This window comes from Pezoporus flaviventris, unplaced genomic scaffold (genome assembly GCF_033815535.1).
Source record: "Pezoporus flaviventris isolate CSIRO_AGI_PZ_B2104156 unplaced genomic scaffold, CSIRO_AGI_Pfla_v1 ptg000036l, whole genome shotgun sequence".
NCBI lineage: Eukaryota > Metazoa > Chordata > Aves > Psittaciformes > Psittacidae > Pezoporus > Pezoporus flaviventris.
In genome coordinates this window covers 40,872,444-40,894,474 of record NW_026892584.1, presented here as the reverse complement: position 1 = coordinate 40,894,474, position 22,031 = coordinate 40,872,444, and the positions used below count along the sequence as shown (strand labels likewise).

The window sequence follows — 22,031 nt, the reverse complement described above, 5'->3', positions numbered from 1 at the left end:
ACGCAAATTTAGGCTCCAGTTCAAAGCACATGTTAAGTACATGCTTAAGTGCTTCACTGAAATATAACCATAAAACATTAATACAAAAAGTCAAGCAGATAATGCAGGATATTACTGACATAAGTTCTTGATGAAAAACTGAGTATCAGTAAGAAACAATGCATGAAGAAACCTCTTCATTCTAGTTTGCAAAATCAAATCCAGCTCACCGCAGTGATGGCTGAAGTGTGGGCACCATCCCAGAGCAGCTTCACACACTACAGAAAGCTAGCTGACCAGAGTTCATCAAATGTGTGTTTCCATGTTAAAAGAACAGCAGTGGACTCCCTCTGCAGTAGCAGCTAGAGATGCAACTGGCACAAAGCCATTAAAGGAATACAACCAGACCCAAGTGGAAGCACACTGGAAGAGAGCTGCAAGATTTAACTATACTGCCTATGGCTGTAGTGTAGCAAATTGGATGTTACAACAGAGGAGATGAGTAGTCAATTCGATTCCCACTTTTGGGTTTCGATACTGTGCGTGTCCCGAACACAAAGGACAGTACTGCCACATGTGCAGCAATACCTCAGAATGGCATCAACTCACATGTGGTGACTTGCGTCACAATATGGTTGCTATCTGAGGGTCCTTTTGTGTTTTGTATCAGTCTGACCTAATCTAACATGGAGAACTTGGTCAGAAAGAAAAATCACTAGTTAGCATTTAGCACGTCCTTTTAAGACGGCCTCATTCTGTAGAGGAACGGTGAATAACAGAAAAGTGTTCTTAGCTGCAATCAATACTCATAAGCCAAAATGACAAAGATACCATTTTAGTAGTTTAGCAGAAGCAGAAGAATGGAAGTCTTTACCCAAATTTTAATGCACAAATCAACTACATTTTTTTAAATTTGATTCAGACTTAAATAATAAATAGGTGGGCAAAATATAATGCAAGACTTACTCAGTAAAAGTGAATTTTTAATAATCTCATGAGATCTACTTAGAAAACAGGACTAATAATGTTCACAACCGTAAATCCAAACCCTTCACACACTTTTTTTTCTTAACACAGCAGTGAACTGTAAACCTGCATTTACTAGTTATCGCTTCAGTTATTTTAAATATTTAACTCAAGTGTTTCCTCCTTGGCCATTTCAATTTTTAGCACCAAAATTAGCCCAAAAAGAGGTACTGGTACAGCTCAATGTTGTAAATGAATTGTTTACATATAATACTTTATATATTATACACACATACTGTACATTCACACATCCACACAAACAGGAGGCATATTTAAATGAATATATTCTGTGTTTCAATTTGTTGTCAAAGACTTAGGAGCAATGGAAATAAAGCAGAAGGGGTAATATTTTACATAGTAGGCAACTTTAATGCTGTAGTGCACTTATAAAAAAGTTCAACTCTCCCTCCCAGCTCAGCAGCTTTTTTTTTTTTTTAATATCGCTATTCAGAAGGATGCAGAAGTTATTGCCTAAATGTTATTCTATACATTTCCATCGGAATTCTCAAAAACACTTGAAACTGCTAACTAATTTCCAACTTCACTATTTTTCTTGTTACAGCTTTAACTCATTGGCAATTTTGGAAGCAATGTTTTTGAAAGCTATGGATGTTCCCGATATCCGCTTAAAGCGAACTCCATTCAGGGACAGTCTTGGCAGTTTACACACCTCCATCTCCCACTGTACAAGGTTTTCCGCATGCCCATCTCCATGGACACAGAAAAGCAAGAAACGCTCTCTTTGTTCATAGTCACAATTATTGGCGTCCAGGACCTTTCGTATTTCCCTCATAATTTCATTAGGATCCATGGAGCTGGTGGTTTTCATGCTCCAGGTAAAACGTAGAGACCGAGGCTTGGCTTCCTTGTTCTCATCCTTCTGATCCACAGCTACATTGCGGCTGAAAGACAGGGATTTCGTAGTTAGCAGGGCCAGCCACCTTCTCCCCATTTCATATTACTGAAGCACACTAACACTCAACACACACTACCAGTATTAGAGCAGCATCTAGAGGCTCCGGCTGTGAGCTCCTGCTTTTCTAGCTGCTGTACAAACACACAGTCAAGGTAAAGCATTAGCTGTTGGGGCTGAAACAAAGGTATGCTACGACATGTGACACAATTGGAAGTCACTGGAGTCAAGAGCATGAGGGAAATAACCTTGTGGAAGTAAAACTACATGCCTCACCTACAACTCGATTTTAACACAGGTTCTGCTCAAACTCCTATTCTCAGGCCGTGCGGGCAGCTGGAACACCAGCTCTGTGTTAGAAGTTTCTGGAACATTCAAATATTGGCGACTTGTGGCAAAAAGGTGCTCAGCCCAAATTGTGGGAGTGCCAGCCCATGGCAAGTGCCCTATCATAAGCAATGGGAATAAGCCTCTGCAGGAAGATCCTGGGTGTTCCTCTGCACCTCTTCCTGTGCAACAGGGTACAGGCCAAGCACAGGGAAGGCCGATGGGGTCCCGCAGTAGCCAGCTGCAAGCAGGAGGAAGCACAGCAGGACCAGGGTCCACGCAGCTAAAGAATAAGGAACCACGTTTGGACACCCAGGGGAAAAAGAGAGAATTAAATATATTGACTATTACGCTTAAATATTTTCTGAAGATACCTGACTGATCCCAAACCATGCAGTTCAGGTCTCATATTGAGCTTCAAAGTTACAATATTAAGACAAGCTGCTCTTTAAAATAGTTGACCATGAATTTCTGGTTACACAATGCTCTTCTTCTACCACCATTAAGCAGGCAATTATGAAAAAGTTAAATAAAAAGTGACAGCGAGGTCAAAACTGAATAAATATATTTCTCAAATATAGCCTATTTCCTAGTTTAACATTCTATTAAAAAGGTTTCCACTAACTGCAAGAGTCCCAGGATTATGTTGTCAAACCCAGCTACATGATTTGCCAGATGTTATGAAATTCAGCAAGCAAATTAGGGAGTACTTTGTTTTAACTTTAAATTAAAAAAGGCTGTAAGGGTGCTGGGGAAGAACCAACTTCTATTCAATGCTCATTTTATTTCTGAAAGCTTTTTCTACTTGAAAACAGTTGGCAGAACCTGCACGAGTTTGATCATTTCTTGTATTTTTTGATATACAGATTTTGGAAGTAAAATGTAACATGAAGAATACTGTCTGTGATTTTGGAGGTGAGAAATATCACCCTTCAGTGGTTATACCGCACATTTGCAGCCTCACTAGAGACCACTTACCCACACAGCTACAAGACAACAGCAAATTACAACGACTAAAATGCAAAAATCCAAACCACACAAGGGAAAAGGCAACAGGAAGATGAAAGTTTAGGACGAAGTCAGTGCTTCAACAGTTGTGCAGACAGAAATGTTTGTTTAGTTTCAAAGCCTTACACGAAACAAAAGCTGCTGCCTGAAGCTGCTACGCCACATAACCAAAGGGAGAAAGGTTCAAACTCATCTAAGTAACATTTTAAACAAAAAATTTACCCTCACCTTGAGCCCTCAAATCTCCCGTTCCTCTCATATTCAGTCGGGAGCCTCATTGAAAAGAATGCAGAAGCAAAAGGAAGTGGGAAAGAGAAGACAAATCTTACACTACAATATACAATATCTGAGTAGTTGCTAAAAGATACCGCAATCATACTAAAGGTGTGTTAAAATACAAAGCAACGAAGATGTAAAGAACTTTGTCAGTTAGACCAAATTCAGAATCTAACATACTGTCAAACCAAATGGAAGTCTATAAACTATAGTTTAAAAAGACCGTAACTAATTTTTACAGTGTATTTATATATATATTAATATTGTAGAACTCACACGAATAAAGTTGAACTTCTAAAAGCAGAAAACATGAGACTAAAGTTACACAGCATTCTGAAGTTACTGTATTATTTAGTAAGTACCTCCCTACAAGAGAAATAACTACCCTATTTAGAGACAAATCTAGTCGCCCTGTGTTTGTGTTTGCACATGCATCAGGTCTAAAGTATTAGTGTTTAAACAATACCAAATACCTTGACACAAAAGAGTAATATGCATACACATTTTAACAAAAGTTTAGAGGTAAAGCCAAGATTTGTCAAGCTGTTGTAACTCCATCCTATCCCCATGCTGACGCATCTTCCAGTCTTCCACATCTAAGAGTAAGCTTAAGCCTTCTGTCTTCTTGCATTGCTTAAAGCTACACTGCTGATAACTACTATTTTTTAAAAACCCAGGATCAAGCAGAATTACGGGCAAAATGATCTTCCTCTACCTTCCCATTATTGCAGTACCACAGTGTGACATCTTGGCACCAATTCTGCTCAGAGGAAAGCTGCCTTTATAAGGCTCTTATCAAACTACTCTAGGCTAGTCCATGGCTTCACTTAATAATGCAAATTATTACAGCAGTTTGGCTGACAGGTGTCTAGGGATAGCAGTGTAAGAGTTGATTTTTTTGAGGCACAGTGGTATTTATATCAGTGCGTGTGGGGTGTTAAAAAGTTTAATTTCCTCCTTTCCTTCCTTTTGAGGGTTGCAGTGAAGCAACAGGCTTGTAAATGGAATTCATGCAGTCCCTGTCACAAGGGAAGAGACGTGTGCTAGCCCTGTGAAGAGCATGGTGGCAGCACCTGCTGTTTAGGCTGTGGAGCCTGCTCCTCGTTCAAAATTTACACTGCTATTGCAACAGAATTCTAATTAAGAAAGCGCTAAGTCACTCAGCTATGAGGTGCTTGTCACAACAGCATCCGATCAGAACCCTGCTCTATGAAGTGCTGCTCAGCACATGGCACAGAAGGGTCTTTGCTAGGAAACGTTTGCCATTGACTAATGAACAGCTGTCATGCTAAAAGGATAAGGAAGATAACAAGAAGGAAACAACAGGCAAGTCCTCAACTAATTCTACTGCTTCAAAGTGAGTTTTTAATGGTAGCTATTTTCATGAGATCTTGTGCTATGGATCTGTGGTAGATACACGAGAAGGTAGAGAAGGATTTTTAAGGTCTGCATATACAGTCTATGTGTTCATCCTTTATGACAACTCTGTAGGACCAAGAAGGGGGGTAGGTGGGATGGGAGAGATAATCACATGTACCAACTGAACAAATCCACACCTTTCAGATGATCTGGGAAAGGCTCATTCGCTGGCAAAGCAAGCAACAAGTCTGTAGACACTGCTCAATTGAAAAACTGAGAGTACTTGAACTTTAAAGAGCCTCCTATATTCCTACAAGGTAGGAAACATCGGCTTTGTCAACAGCTGCAAGCTCTTATGGATTCTTGGGGTTGGTTTGTTTCATTTTGTTTGTATTTTTGTTTAAAACCAATAACCAATTTCCCCAGCAACTAACAGTCATATTGTTACTGGAATCTGTCCAGAAAAGTCCAGGAGGAAAAATCCCTAATGATGTTCTTAAGACACATTTCAGGCTGAAATTAAGCCAAATTATTCAATTTCTAAACCACTGTACTCTAAATCAAAGAAAGTAATTATTTGCAAAATACCTGCCACTTTGAAATAACAAACACCTTCATGGGAGCTTCTCAGAAAGTCCTTACTTTCTTTCACGCACCGGTGTTCCATTCATTTCGCAGAGGGAACTGCGCATGGTGACATGCACCCTCAAATACAAGCCATCATGCCAAGCTTATGAGAGTTGTGCCAGTCTCTCTAGATGTTCCTTTTCTTCATGACAGACATGGTTATGTCCAGCTCTACTACAAACACCTGCCCAGCACTGGTGTTCAGGAACAGTTACTTACTATAATTCCCAGCACTGTTTTGGGGGGTCTGCAAATCAGATGCAGGCCTGAGCCCCCCCACTGCTGATACAATCTTCACTTTTGCAGAAATGTCAAATTGCTAGTTCATGCTCTGAATTTTCTGCTTTTGCTTGTATTTTTATACAAATTACTTTCATTACTTTCCTACCAGACACTCATTGGTATTCAGAATGGAACAAATATAGATGGAAGTTACGTCTCATTTTTCATGCCTATATACTACCTCCTTTACGGTTTTTGAAAGGTTTTGAAAAATAAGAAATGTTTCCATGCATCTGTCCTGGGTTATGTTGTGTTTTCTGTTCTTTACATCTTTGTATACTCTATTAAAAATCCAAATAAATGCAAAGAAAACGGTCTAAAAAGATATGGAAGACCAGCAAAAAGTGCAAGACAGTAAAATAAGATCAATTTATGGAACTGGAGAAAAGATGCTGCAAGAAAATCCAGAACATTAAGTGATTTTTGCTGTCAGGAAAAAAAAGGTAGACTTCCACAATATGCAGACTGGCAAGGCCAGTACATGGTACATGAGATATATATATTTTTATACCTCTATGTACCAAGTACAATATTAGAACTCACAATTTAAGAATGAGTGACAGATACCTACTTTTGGTTAGCTCCCTAGAATGACATTGCAGTACTATATGTATATGTGCTACTGGGTTACAGCAGTTCCTTCACTATCAAAGACTTAGTGAGCTTAGGTAAAATTCATAACATATAAAGCAAGAAGAAATTGCCAAGACCTCTAGCACTTCAGTTTCATTTTGTACATATACAGATCAGGTTGGGACACCACGGATACTTAATTGAATTTTAAATTTAAGAATTTTAAATTTAAGAATTAAAAAAGCATAGCCTGGTCCTGTGTAGGTGGTGCAAGACTTTGCAAATCTCTTATTCAAAAGACATATTCATAGAAGCTGTAGCAGATATTTCCACAATAATCAGATTCCTGGCCTCAAGTCAAAGGAAAATTTTTAAAAAACAAATTTAAAATCACCTTTTTTAAGTCTCAAATTTGAACAGTAACCTTCTAGTTTAAAACTGTACACATATTAGCATTTTCCATCTTTCTTCAGAGCAGCAGTGTAACAAACTTACATGCACCCAGTTGTGGAGGTTGCACACATCACAGTCCTTTGGTTTAAAAGCAACATGACTAAGAGAAACAGAAGGTGCCTCCTACCAGTGATATGCACTCCACAGCCCATATAATGCACAACAGATTAAAACTAATGCTGCTGCTCAGTTTCATCTGTATGTTGTGCTGGATGGGTTCTTTCCTTAACTAAGACATAGTGTATATTCCTTTTCTCAAGGCAGCTGTGACAACCCCAGCCAACCCAACCAATATCAGTTCTAAACACTGTCATGTCTGGAAGAGCTCTGATTATTATTACCATGGCATAGAATTTACTCACTTAATTGGGTAGGGTACCTTTAGACTCGGACTGTACACAATAAACCCAAATTCAGACAGCAATCTACATCTCAGGTCTCCCTAATCTAAGTATTTACTTGAAATGGTCTGATGAACTTAAAGTTACATTCACATGCATAACCTTGCATTCTGAAAGTTAAAACAGATATTTATTGTTTTACCTGATCTTCCTATTTTTTATCAGTGGTTGAAAATTTAAAGTCCCACCCTTTAGGAATCTCCAAGATATGATACAACTAAACAAAGTATTACAAAATCCTACTGGAAAATGTACCTGTGGATCAAAATTGTATAACCACCTTTCATGAGTTGCAATGGATTAACAAGATAAATAGCAACCTGATTAATTCCCAAACTGTAAAACTAAATTCAATCATTTGGGCTTGAAACGTGAACCAGACTTCTGAACTCTGACATTTTGTAATAAACTTGCATAGATGTTATACTTTTTCATAACCAAAGTGCTCTCTTTGCACATCCGCTGCAATTAACTTCAGCAAATGCATCCCATTTTAAAATAAATACACAGCCATTGCGTCTTCATTCACAACCATGCTGCTTGCTTTCTATTGTATCAACCGCAGACAACACTTAAACTGATTCTTTTTTATAAAATATCATAAACCAAAGAGAATGTAATGTAAATTCAGCATCACTTACCTTTATTTGCTTGTAACCTTATGTTTTGTTTATACTTTCATCATTGTTATCAAACACCTCATTCTTCAAACATAAGCATGCTAAGTGTATTAGTACAGAGAACAGAATTACTTTGGTACTACCAACTCTATCAAAGAAAGAAGAATTCACAAGGCATGCTTAGCATCTTGTTATACAGGTGCCACAGATTCTTAAGTATCATCAGGAGTTAATAGATTTATTCTATGCTTTCCTCTCAAGAAAGAATTTAGTTCTCAGCAGGAAGTTTAGTTTTCAGAAAACCAAGGCTAGAAAGCCAAATCTGTTGTTAATTGCAGGAGCCACTTTTTTAAAAATATAAAAAAATCCTACCTTTTGATAAACCTGAATGACATGTTTCTAAAAGAAATTAAGCCAAAATAATAATTAACAAAAAGTTTTGTACAAAATAAATTGAAAAAGCCATTTAGAGCGAAACATGCAAAAAAAAAAAAATCTCATTTAAAACGCACAATGGAAATTACACTTCAATGCATTCTGAGATTAGGCAGATGATTCAGGGCATGAAGAGTCAAACCCTTAGCACTGCTACTTCCAAACTTAGTTTTCCTGAGAAATATGACACCAGTAGTTATTATGAATTAAGATATGTACTGGTGTTAAAACACTAAAACTCATAATCTGCAAGGCCACATCAAAATATGTTTGGATTTTCTTCGTGTATTTCAAATAGAAAACAAAAATCTGTAATTCTACTATAATTAGATCTTGAGTATGTCCAGAGTTAGGTTTCTTCTTTCCTTCATAACATCAGGTCAGCCACGTTGTGCCAAGGACTGCCTTCAATATTTAGTTAATTCAGTGGCAGAAGCTGTAACAATTGCCTACACCAGAACATAAGTAGTTCATAATGAGGATTCAGATTATCCATAGAGAATGCTAGAATAACAGATTAAAAAAACCTAAAAAACCCAAAACCCTTAAAGAGAAGAAACAAAACCATGTCTTCTGACGGCACCATCCACCTTCTTAGTAGCTTGTACAGCACCTCTTGCAACACAGCCCCAACTGTAAGAAGTCCGCCAAGCGCAAACTTCTGTGTCCTGGTGTTGGCTGGGACGAAGTTAATTTTCTTCCTATAGTTGGTGCAGTGCTGTGTTTTGGCTTTAGTCTGAGAACAATGCTGATAACACCAGTGTTTTACTTGTGCTAAGTAGGCTTACCCTGATCAAGAACTTTTCTGTCTCTCAGGACACCTGACCCAAACTAGCCAAAGGAGTATTCCATAGCACAGCACATTGTGCCCAGTATATAAACTGGGGAGAGTTACCCAGAAGACCCAGATTGCTGGTTGGGTTGGGCATTGGCTGGCAGGTGGTGAGCAATTGTATTGTGCATCACTTCTGTTTTCTGAGCTTTATTTTTCTGTTGTTTCCTGTTATTGTTATTGTTGGTATTCTTTCTAGTATCACTATATTGTACTTTTAGTTACTGGACTGCTCTTATCTCAACCCTTGGGGTTTACATTCTTTCAGTTGGGGAGGGGTGAGGAAGGGGTGAGCAAGCGGCTGTGTGGTGCTGAGTTACTGGCTGGGCTTAAACCATGACAATCTGTAACAGTGCTATTGTGTTACAACTGCACGCTATTTAATCAATTACAGATGCAACTATTGTCAAAAGAAGTGGGGAAAAGCTTTGGGAAAACCACACTGCACTGTGAAAGTTGAGACTTGGAAGTAATGATAGAAGTTTGAATGCTGCCTAAAGAACCAAGTGAAAAGCTTGTATACTGACATTTTGAGCGTCCACATTTGGCACGTCAGATGGAAAATTAAGTAAGGCTATTACAAACAAAAGTACAGAAAGAAATATGTGCCAAAAGGATGTGTCTGATTAAGACTTCACTTGACAAAAAGCAGATTACTTAAATCATAAAAAAAAATCCAAATTAATCTGTTATCTCTCTCTCAACTGAAAAAGAATTGGGGGAGGGTGGAGGAAAGGGGGAATTTCATACAGCACAGTGTTTCCCAAGGAAGTGTTAGCTGGCAGAGAACTCAGCAGGGTAAAACCTTTACCCAAAGGCTAAGCTGTCATGATTTTGTTTTTCACAGAAACAACTCCTACATTTTTACAGAAATTCACTCGCTAAATTGAAATCAGCCAGTTACGAAAAACTGAAGTCTGGGTTGTCATTATTTTGTAGGAATGGGAGACTATGAACAGGAATGCTGAGAGGGAAGCATGTATAGTCGCAGAACAGACAGGAAGGAAACAGCTTCGTGCTGATGCGATACAAGACTAACACAAAAGCACCCAGGCCAAGATCAGAATCATATACTCCAAAAAAATTTCACATGATGAGGAGAGTACAAAAGCATGGAGATTATCTTAAGGCAAAGATAAACAAACCCTCACTTCTGCAAACACAAGTTGTGGATATCATAGTGGTCTGAAGTATGTGGTATGTGAACCAACAGGTTTTAAATATAGGAGAATAGTTGGTCTTCCATTTTAGAGTTTGTAGGAACTAATTTAAATCATACATGGGTTTGAAATGAGAAGTCCAATTAGAAAAAAAAGCCTGTTAGTGTAGGAACAAAACCTGCTTAAGCTAGGCTTTGGCTAGACCAACACACCTTCACTCCAAAATCAGAATCTGCACATGAACTAAAGGTCAAAATAGGAGTAAGGTTTCACCAGACTCCTGCCTAGACTGAAACCACAGGCCTGCATTATCTACAGTGACCTACGCTAGCGCTACTGCCAAAAGAAACTTTTGTCTCCTGTCCCTACCCTTTCACCTGTGATATTTCTATTCATGTGTTGCCAGTAGGATTATTCTGGAAATGCCAATAGCTAAGTGACTGGAAAACACAAAGTGAGCTTCTAACACTACAATAAATATCAAGACTGGGATCTTAGTTTATGCTGCCTACTGGCAGACCATGCAGAGTGAGCCACTTTTGAACTGAGCCAAAATGTTTCAGCTCTGCAGCATTTTTATCTCAGACATGAGGATGAAGAGCACAGAAGGAACAGCACAGACCAAACATCCCCACTTTTTATCCTGTTTGATTCAACTGCTAAAAACATGGCTTCTGTAACCAAAAAGAACTACAAAAAATAATAAGCTAGTGCATTTTAAGTTGCAGAAACTGTTAAGCCATTAATCAGAGAATACAGACAAAACCACCTAAGCAATGAGCCACTAGGTACTTCTACTACCTAATAAAAGGAAAAGTTGCATTACCATTTTATGAGACTAACCTTCTTGTGAGTTTTGAAGTTAGTTTACTAAACAGATTAGTGGATCCCCTGGTTCGAGTCTGTGAGAGTGGTGTTGCTTCATGGGACAGACTGGGGGAGGCTGGCGGTCCGTTGTAGGTAGCAGTACGTCTCTCTCTGAGCTGTCCGTGGAAAGTGCTCCGACTAGCTGTTCCTCTGGGGAAACGAATACGGTCAGGTGTGGTTGCGCTGCTAATGCTGTGAGTTGAAGCAACAGGAGTTCTTTGATCGGGAATAGTGCTAGAGCAGAAAACAAAACAATGCTAGAAATTCTTCACAAGAAGCACTACAGTTCTGCAGGAAACACAAAACACTACGTTCTACAGTAAAGCATAAGCAGACACTTTGATATAGGCCAGGGTTGGAAATATCAACGTTATTACAGCACTGTATGGAATCAAAACTTGTAAGAAGTTAGGATTAAAAGGCTGCCGAAACAGAAACCTACAAAGTCAGAAAAAAAGTGTCTTGGAAAAGATCAGATATACTAGGCATACAGTTTGTTTCACTGAGAAGACTCATAAAGGAACAGACAAGCCAAGTTTCCTCCCAGGAAAGAGAAGCAGTAAGTAACTTTAGTGTCTCTCCCTCCACATTCTATATATACATCTTTTAAAATCTTGCTAATTTTGAAAGTATCCTACACAAAATTCTCTACAAGTGAACTGCTCCAAGTAGCAAAGTCCTTCAGGATACACGGTTAAAGTCTCCCACAAACTCTGACAATAGGGAATGTCCAATACTCCTAACACTAGGAAAAAATTAAGGTTCATTATTGCAGGATTATGTCACCGACAGCCTGACACACCACAAAACAAATGTAAACAAGACTAAAAAAAAAATGAAGAAACACACATCTTGTGGGCAATATAAACTAGAACAATCTAGGACTAAAATTCCACAGCACAAAGTTAAGAAGCAGTGGGTATAAGTTAGTTTGACAACGATTTCAGGTTCTTACATAGGCCTGAAGTTATCTGCGCCATTGTCTATTGGAGGCAACATCATCTTCGTGTGCACAGAGGCTGACATGGACATCGACTTCTGATGTCGCAGCCGAACACTGGAGAAGGATGTAGTACAAACTGAAGCAGGGCTAGCTGCGTAAGCGGACATTTCTGTCAGGCTGTGAGGGGATTTGGGTTCAGGCAGAGGCAGAAAGAAGAGCATGATGGACCAACAACAAACTACTGCATAGAAAAAAAGCAAACTTTTCCTTCTATTACTTATTTATCAAAAAACATGAACTCTTAATAGCCCTCTTCTATGCAAAGAGCAGTAACTATCCTACACTCCCCTTAAAAAGCATCCTCACTATAGTACTTGACATCTATGAAGTGATCATACTCTTACCATTAGTTTGCAGTGTTACTCTCGATGTACAGAACCTGAGTAACTCAGTGCTGTGTGCCAAAGCACCTCTATAAAGCACTTGTGTAACTTGTACAGGTTTTAACATTAAAAAAATGCATTAATAAACCCACCAACTGCACTTTGCAAGAGAACAATGACAGCTCTATTACCACAGTGAAATGCTTTGTTTTCAGAATGTATCCATGTTAAAAGAAATCAGTGTAATCTGGGCAAGCTTTCAAATCCCAGTCTACATCTGGTAACCAAGGGACTTCACAGGCACAAATAGAAAACAACAGTATCGTGATCTTTAACAAGTCCAGAGAGGCCCAAACAAAAAGACTACTATTAATCAACCTATACATGTAAGAGGCAATGAATAACACATGGTGTTCTCTGAAAAAAGAGGTATTACAGTTTGAAGAGCATTTCATATATCTTGACCACAAATGTTAAATTCTCTAAATTTGAGGCTCAGGCTTTGAAGGAAGGTATACAGTGCTGTCTTAGCAGAATGGTCAGTAAGCTGCCAGCTGTATAACACGAAATACTTTTCTTTCTTTGGGACAAATTCTTTGCAGCCTTCATATTATCTAGTAATGACAAGGATGGGAAAAAACTGAGGCCACAAGATGTACTGGGCCTTTCAGGCTACAATGATGTGTGCCAGTCATCTTAAGTTTGCTTTAAAAGTAAGGCAATTGTAATCAGAAATATTGTTCAAGGTTAAGAAATCGGGAATTGCCAGTGACAGCTTCATCACACTGCATGTTCGCTTCCAAGTTACTTCCTGGTTACATATACTGAAATTCAAGTCCTCTTATCCCCTCTTGTTCTCTGGTATGTCAGAATTTGGAGAGGAGAATGGTACTCCAGCTACAAGTGTCAGCTGACCCTCTTCTCAGACTTAGCTCCCAAAGCACTAGCAGAAAACACCTCACAGCTCAGACATCAGAACTGCTGGCTAGAATGGTTAGCAAAAATCTACTTTCTGTTTTGTTTCTAACTTTTCAGAGTCTTGAAAACTCCAGAGTCATGCACTCATCTCTTTACAATGCTGAATCCAGCAGGATGCCAACAACAAGCACTACTACAATGAAGCCTGCAACACAACCCAGCTTTTACATTACCCCAGGGTATTAATAAATTGTAAGGAAATGAGCATTCATCTCAACAGCAATACCCTAAAGTCATGTAATCCCCAAATAATTGGTCACTAGCCTCCCCAGTACGTCCAGCTCCTTCCCTCTCAATCTGCTGTGAAAGATACAGGAGAAATAATCTAGTTGCAACACATTAGACCCAAGTTTTATTTAGTCGCCTGCCTCCAAAGAGGTGATAGCTAAAGGTATCAATAAAGTATCAGGGCACATATCAAAGCACCTATATCTCTTCCTCTGCAGCTTTGCTAGAAATCAGCTTCCTTAGATTATTAGCCTGAGAACAGAGAAAAAAGTGAGCAAACATTCACCAATTAGTGCCAAGGCTTATCAAAAATCTGAGGCTGTTGTAAATCATTTGCGTTATAAATGATTTAAAGCAATTGCCTATCATTATGAAGAGTGTTCTATGAGTCCCCAAGTGCTTTAATTAATGCTCAGACTTTGGAGGAAAGCCAACAGAGTCCTCTCCGGTAAAATGCCTGTGTCAGCCACACAATGTGTTAAAAGTAGGGATGTGAGACAAAAACTCTTTGCTTCTACCAGTCTTGCATGGGATCTTCAAGACTACTTTCCCCAACAGGTGCACTAGCTGACTACCAGTTCTTCAATTTCTGTATCTTCAGAAATAATGCCTTCTCAGAATTCAATGTGTAAGATAAAAACAGAACAAGTAACATTTTTATTCTTCCTGTAGGGAAAGTGTTGAAACTTCAAATGTGCCCTCCTTGCCTCTGAAGGCAGGTTTCCACCAGCTCAGTCAGTATTTGACTGGCTGTGGAAAATCTAAAATCCAATCTGTTACAAATCATCTATAGTAATTACTCCTGCCTTTAATATTTTCCACTGACTGACATTTCAAAAGCATAGAAATCACTTCTGACAAACCCTTGGATTTATACAAAGCTGAGGTTCTACTTCAGATCTTGCTTCACAGGAAGAAAAAAACATCACATTTTTCTAAAGTTACTTTCTGCTAGTACAACAATATTTCTGAGACTACAATAAAATAGACAGATACTACAGAAACACCTGAAGGCAGGCAGGATTCATTCTGAAGAGCCAGTCCCATCAACAGCCATGCTGATTTAGCCTGAATTAAAGGTCCCTGCACCTCATGTGATCAGTCAAGCCTTTGCCTGGTTACAGCAACAAAACATACTCAGAAAAATTCTGAATTCTGTCCCAAATCACAGTAATTTTGAAACTGTGCCAAAATGAATGCGCAGTTTACTGTTGAAACATTTCCGACAATGAGTGGTCTCCAATTTAAAGCAATTACCAATGCATTCTCATTATCTATTTCATTTTAACCTTCTATAAAGAGTAACAAAAGCGGTAATAAAAAAATATGTGCAGAAGTTAAAATTATCCTTTCCGGGCAGTGAATATATAAATGCTCAGCTGTTTCAAATAACCCAAACAGGACTAGACTGCAGGATGTCAAATGATGTTTGGATACTGTACTGACCACAAAAGGTAAGTTACATAACAACAACCAATCACAAACTAATATAGTTGCCAAGTACTACTCAATGTTAACTTTTAGATTAGTGCCCGTGTATGACAAACTGAAAAGACAGCAGTTTGCTGAGAAACTCATAGCTGGGAAAAAAAGTAACTTCAAAAGATAGTTCTTAGGAGCATGAAGTTACTCCTAAATTAATGGGACACCTGAATCTCAAGCATTCCTAGTAAACAGTATCTAGTAACTTTTAAACTTTTAAAAACGTATTGCAAAGGTATTAGCTCAAAGATGAACAAAAATATTATTAAACTAAGAAATTAAGTAGTCAAATCTATTAAAGCTATTTTGGACAGAAAGTTTCATTTTTTTCAAGAGTCTGGAAAGAAAAAAAGCTATTAACATATCAAATTAAAGAAGGGATGTTGAGCTTTAATCTAAACAAACTTGGTGATGTTAACAGGGACTAAGCAATGAAGGCTGAGACAGACACACTAAGAGACAGTACCATACAGCTGTGCTGTACTTCACAACAAAGTTGATCGCAGGCCCAGCTGGCCAGCCAGACTTTTGGCACCCTTCAGACTTACACTTGACTTTTTCCTTTGCAGAAAGCTAGGAGGAAGAGACAGGGTCAAAACCACGTTCCTTATCCCTAGGCTCCAGGAATCAACCAAGGGTCAGACACATTTTCCTTTCAACATCACAACTTCACTACCCTTCCTTATAAACTGCCAAAAGGAAGGGGAAAGATTCTGTGCAAAAAAGATAGATTTCAACACGAGCTAGAAGTACTTTTTTCCCCACCCTTTACAATATACCATAAAATTAGGAAGGCATAGAGAAAATTGTGAAGAGTCGGAGAGAAGTACACATTCCTCCAAGCTTAAGCATCTTTATTAAGCACTATTAGCTTATGGGTGCTCTGCTGGCAACAGTGAATAACTTGTTACCACCTTTTGAGACAAGTAAAATTTTGTGAAGATCAGCTAGTTGGAACTAAAACGCCTCAGCCAGCTGGGAAATTTGGTGGTAGAACAGTTGTTCTTTACAACTGTTAATCTATACCTAATGTTTGCGTTCACTATTGTATTAATTTTCCACAACTCTCCTCAGTCTTTGGTACACAGGGAAAGACAGCACTAGATGTGGCTACATACGAACTCGTTAACTCCAATTCCACTGCATGCTCCAGTAAGGCTTTCATTCACTAAAGTTAAGAGGAAACCTGTTATTTTGCTGTTTTCACTTAGACTACAGCAATATCAGTGCTTTCCTTTTCAAGATGAGTTCTGCAAATACTGGGAAGAAATGAAGACTACAAAACATAAGTAAAAAAACATTTCTGGTCCAAGACAATGGCCTATACTGTCTAATCTTTGCTCAGAAAAAAATTACTTTCTACTTTTCACAGAAAAAACAGTATGCCAAATGATCCCAACAGAGTACAGTTTAGAGTGAAATGTAAAAAGAGAATGGCCCAAGAGAGATGAACTTTGTAGTTTCAAGCTAAACAAGCCTCTTCTGCAAGCATATCTTTTCTGGTCACAGAAGGTAACAAGTGACTTAAGATGAAGGCTGTAAAAATTACATGTATTTAACCAGAAACCAGGAATTTATTTTTACATTCCAAGTATAAAGACTATGTATTAAATATAGGAAAAAAAAAAACAAACCCAGAAAATAACACAACATACTTACAGGTGCTCCGTAATGCTCTGTACTCACCTTTCATTTAGAATTACACTAGAATACTGATTTTGTTTAAATTAGGTATTATAATTTTTTGGATATGTGAAGACAAAAGACATATACCATAGGAAGACATTTTATATACCTGTTCTTCTTGCCATTTTGTATCACTGAATGCCTATCAGCAGTGGTTCTTTCACTACAAACATATGTGTTGCGCCGTGTCATTGCTCCGGGGGCAGTATTATTCTACAATTAAAAAACATAGGTTTGTTATTCCCCACAAAAGGCTTTTCTGGGGTTAAGTCTACATGTAGTTGAAGGCTGGTTTACTTCATGCTAGTTCTACAGAGTTATAAAACCTACAGTAATTAATATACAAACACTTTCCAGTATTTTTAAGAAATAATGCAATCAAAAAAATAATTCTAACAAGTTCTTGTACTTCATGTTGACAGCTCAAAATTAACACAGCTTGAAGTTTTTAATTACCAGAATTACCATTAATTCCGAATTACAAGTTCTCAGCATGTATAGCGCTCATCTACATCTGGATAGCCTATGTCTTTGTAACCTATTTTTGAAATACTTTACCACTTGTAAATTGTGGAATTTTCCTTTAAGTTAAAATCATACTCTTAAACAACATCGGAAAAACAAAGACTTAAGAAACAAATGTGGTAAAATTCAGTGGGAAGGCAAACATGGACTTATTAAAATACTATGAAACACTACACAAGTTTTTAAAACAGGGAAGAATAAGTCAAATTGAAGAGACAAATTGCAGAGAATTTTAATAAGACTTAAAAAAAATATACATTTAAATACAGGCATAATACATTGAGGATAAGAGAACCAGGGGAACTTAAACTACAGACCTTACTTTAGAGGGGAGAAAAGAAACAGAATTACTTTGCCTCTGTCTTTACAGAGAAAGAGGGTGGAGATATGCCCAAGTTGGTGGTCAACTTTCCAGGAACGACTGAGAAGCTAGGTAATTCACAGATAACAAAGTTATAAAACGTTAGATGCAATTACTGTAGGAGAACGCATGGTGGTCCAAACAAACATTCACCCCCAGGTTGTAGAGGAAGTAAAAGCTGGCAAGCCTTATATTTTTTCTCCCCACCCCAAGAACATAGTAACACAGGAAACTATAAACTGATTGGAAAGTGGAAAAAAAACTTTTAAAATTTTCTTTGAAGAAAAGAATCACAGGGCAAAGCAGGAAGCAAAATAGGCTATTAACTTGAAACATCACTGCTGGGGGAAGTCTTGGAAGAGGCTAGCTTAAGGGAATGACTGGTCAGCACCTGGATAAGCATGTTGAGTAAGGATGGCCACTAAGAATCAGGCAAGGGACTTCATGCTCAACTAACCTTTTGGAGTTCTTTGAAGAATTACTGCTATGACAGACAATGGAAATTCAGTGGGTTTTTAAAATAGCAATAAGAAAAGGTTTCATATAAATGGTCACAGTAGAGAATGACATGAAGGAGGATAAAAAAAAAAAAAAAAAGAAAGGAAAAACTAGTTCAAGCACAAAAGGAGAGTAGCCAAACCTTTTCTGTTTCCAAACCTGAAAAAAACTGTTAAAAGTGGAGTATTCTCAATAACCAGCAAAAGCTCCTCTAGTACCTTAAGGCAAAGTATTTCCTATGCAGGGAGTCTCAAGCAATGCAATGAGCTGCAGACTGAACAATGAAGCCATCTTGTTTATTTAGAAGACTGCTGACCTGTTACACATCTTGCCATGAATAAAAATGAAAAAGTGAACTGCACAATCTCCTGGTGTTAAGATGTATTAAGAGTATTTTAGATTAGCAGAACTATTAATTAAATCATAAGATGTATATAAGTTGTCTCAAGGCTTGTCAAATATTCTTCACTAGATAATCCTTAAGGATAGGCATGTGCCAAGCATTACCAAAATTTCCTCCTGGTCCTTTCACTGTACTTCATTCCTTACACATCCGTTCCCTTAAAATCAAACAAACCACTGATTCGTCTACTCTCCTCTAACATTTCTCATTATACAAGGTCCCCTCTCTTTACTAAATTTGCCAGCAACTAAAGCTGTGCACCTTAGGTGAAGTTTTATTTGTATGTTCTTGAGAGGTCAAGATGTGCAAGATGCTTATTGGAGCCCAGGCAAACCAATGGTACATTGACGTATTGCATATTAATATTTGCATATCATTTTGTTCTGTGTTCCTGAATACATCAGAGAATGAAGCACCCAGAACATCCCACAGTGCTTTTCTGGTGGGAAATACGCACAATCATGGGTGGCTTTCTTCTTTCCACCTGCTGCCTTGGAACATTAAACACCTGTTTCCCTTGAGAAGATACCACATAACATTAAAATGTACTGTCATGTTGCACATCTAGAAAGACAAGACAGCAATCTGTCCTGGATCAAACTTTAAAGACAGATTTGGGAGTGGACAGGTTTTGGTATTCATACCTGAAAGCAGAGGACTCTAAAGATGCACTTTCACAGCACTTTCTGGAGCACACAGACACATGAATCAGGATACGCTTTTTTTCCGTTTGGCTCATATTTCAGAGGTCATGAGAGAAGACTGAGCATTTCAAGCTTTCAAATGTTAGTTTTAGCAAGAATGCAGTTATGGTTTTAGGTGCTTTTACACTTTTTAGTGTATAACCTTTCATGATTCATCAAGGGAGTTCTTCAGCTATGACTTTCTTCAGCAAGTCTACAGACTACTAATCTCTGGACATAGAATCATAGAACAGTTAGGGTTGGAAAAGACCTTAAGATCATCTAGTTCCAACCCCCCTGCCATGGGCAGGGACACCTCACATGAAACCATGTCACCCAAGGCTCTGTCCAACCTGGACTTGAACACTGCCAGGGATGGAGCATTAACAACTTCCCTGGGCAACCCATTCCAGTCCCTCACCACCCTTACAGTAAAGAATTTCCTCATTATATCCAATCTAAACTTCCCCTGTTTAAGTTTTAACCCGTTACCCCTTGCTCTGTCACTGCAGTCCCTAATGAAGAGTCCCTCTCCAGCATCCCTGTAGGCCCCCTTCAGATACTGGAAGGCTGCTCTGAGGTCTCCACGCAGCCTTCTCTTCTCCAGGCTGAACAGCCCCAACTTCTCAGCCTATCTTCATACCAGAGGTGCTCCAGTCCCCTGATCATCCTTGTGGCCCTCCTCTGGACTTGTTCCAACAGTTCCATGTCCTTTTTATGTTGAGGACACCAGAACTGCACACAATACTCCAGGTGAGGTCTCACAAGAGCAGAGTAGAGGGGCAGGATCACCTCCTTCGACCTGCTGCTCATGCTCCTTTTAATGCAGCCCAGGATACGGTTGGCTTTCTGGGCTGTGAGCGCACACTGAAGCCGGCTCATGTTCATTTTCTCATTGACCAACACCCCCAAGTCCTTCTCCACAGGGCTGCTCTGAATCTCTTCTCTGCCCAGCCTGTAGCTGTGCCTGGGATTGCTCTGACCCCGGTGTAGGACCTTGCACTTGGCATGGTTAAACTTCATAAGGCTGGCATATGCCCACCTCACATGACTAAAATGTACAGGTGCACAGCACACAAAGCCTGAAACCGGTGTCACACCACACTCCCTGACTGGCTAGCTGTGCAAGTTCATCCTTGTGGCATCACCTGACTTTTTTGCAGGAGGTGCTGACACTGCAAAAGCACATGTTGAGACTTCTGAACACAGACACGAGGTCCAATCACAGCACAAAGGATCAATTTGTGGTACAGTCTGTCTTTTTTTCTTAGAGAATCTTGTGCCCACTGCTTAGGCAGGATATTTTCCCATTAATACACATCAGGGCAAGGATTGATGTAAAAAACTTTCAAACAATCAGCTTAATGTACAATGTACTTGAGGGCACTAGTACATTTTTGGTCCTAAATTATTTTCCAAACATACTATCTATTCTCCTCTTCCAGTCATCCTAAAGCTATGCTAAGGGCTCCAGGGCAGCCTTATTACAAGCACTGAGGAAAAATCCAAAGCTGTGAGTAATAAACAAGGAGTTGTTAAAGCAGGGAATTACTAGTTGCTGCTAACTATGCAACCCCTGTAGCAGGTTTTTGTTATTAATTTGGTATTTGCCCAATGAACTTCAGGTTCTTGATGTACTCTTGTTCAGCCTGAAGAACTATTTAGTTTGCAAGAGCTCAAACACAATGTCAACTTTACAAGTACAGCTTGGAGCCCCTTACTCCAACCCAGACTTAGCTCTCCGCTCTACAAGCACAACTCTTATCCTTAAGTGCATGCTTGCAAGTTTTGTTATTTAGTAAGAACAGCACACACCTGTCTAAGGGCGTGCAGTAAAGACCAGTTCTACTACTTTTCCTTTGCCTTTTTAAACAGTATTTTTCTGTCTCTTCAGCGACTTTCTCATCGTATCACTGATTTTAAGACTTAAGTGCTCAGTGAGAACAAAATCCCTCTACCTCAAAAGTTTTTTCAACTTCAGGACAATATGGTAACTCCAACATCTCTCTTTTTTTTTTCCCTTCTAGATGCATGACAAAACTGTAAAAGTCCCTAATTAGTTCCAGGAACTGTGTAAGAAGTCAGTCCTTTCCTCCACCCCCACATCCCCAGAATGCCAGAAAGCAAAAGACTCATCTTTACTGAGGGAACTGGGTGCTAGAGTTTGCACTGTCTGACTAAAGAGCTAAGAACAGAGACAGTTTTAAACACTAACTATTGAGTAACATCACAAATCCAATTCCATGTTCACCACCCTGTACCACTGCTTGTAAAAGATCAGTTGGATCAACTGCACACTGAACAAAGAAGTAACCTATGGTTACGACCTCAAATCTTATTTCAGCTAAAGTAGCATGAAATTTGAAATAAGACTACTGGAATAAAACCCCATAATTTGGGAGTGGTGTAGAATAGCAGATCAAAATACTAAAGATACTAAAGTATGTTGGAACAGTGATGCAAAGCTCTTGTATGAAGTACTACACAGTATGGAGTAAAGTTCAATGCAGGACAAAACTATTTTGAGTATCCTACCATTTTGAGACTCAGTAGTTAAGGTCTGTCACGTAAGATGAAACAAAATCCAAATGGTTTCTGGGCTGATAAGAAAACAAGGCAAAGAGCAGGTACCCCAAAATTGTGTTCTCTTGTTCACATTTATGAATAACAGCTGCTACAGTAGAAGACGTGTCTTTCCAAGGAATCTCTCTGACTGAGATCCT

At 38.8% G+C, this 22,031-nt stretch overlaps 1 protein-coding gene across 16 annotated transcripts in view; it reads right to left on the bottom strand.

Annotated features, from left to right (window-relative positions):
- Positions 1 to 941: 941 nt before the first annotated feature.
- The window catches only part of MARK3 (microtubule affinity regulating kinase 3), a 64,168-nt gene continuing 43,078 nt past the window's right edge, over positions 942 to 22,031 (bottom strand). For 4 of the 16 annotated variants that reach the window (XM_061464062.1, XM_061464066.1, XM_061464064.1 and 1 more), the window contains 6 exons: positions 16,948 to 17,051; positions 12,094 to 12,258; positions 11,115 to 11,372; positions 8,217 to 8,243; positions 3,482 to 3,526; positions 942 to 1,907 (listed from right to left, as the gene is read on the bottom strand). In XM_061464062.1, coding sequence (XP_061320046.1) covers positions 1,562 to 1,907; positions 3,482 to 3,526; positions 8,217 to 8,243; positions 11,115 to 11,372; positions 12,094 to 12,258; positions 16,948 to 17,051 — 945 coding nt within the window. In that variant the 3' untranslated portion in view covers positions 942 to 1,561. The remainder of the gene's footprint in view (positions 1,908 to 3,481; positions 3,527 to 8,216; positions 8,244 to 11,114; positions 11,373 to 12,093; positions 12,259 to 16,947; positions 17,052 to 22,031) is intronic. The other 12 variants (XM_061464076.1, XM_061464072.1, XM_061464069.1 and 9 more) reach the window with 11 other exon arrangements.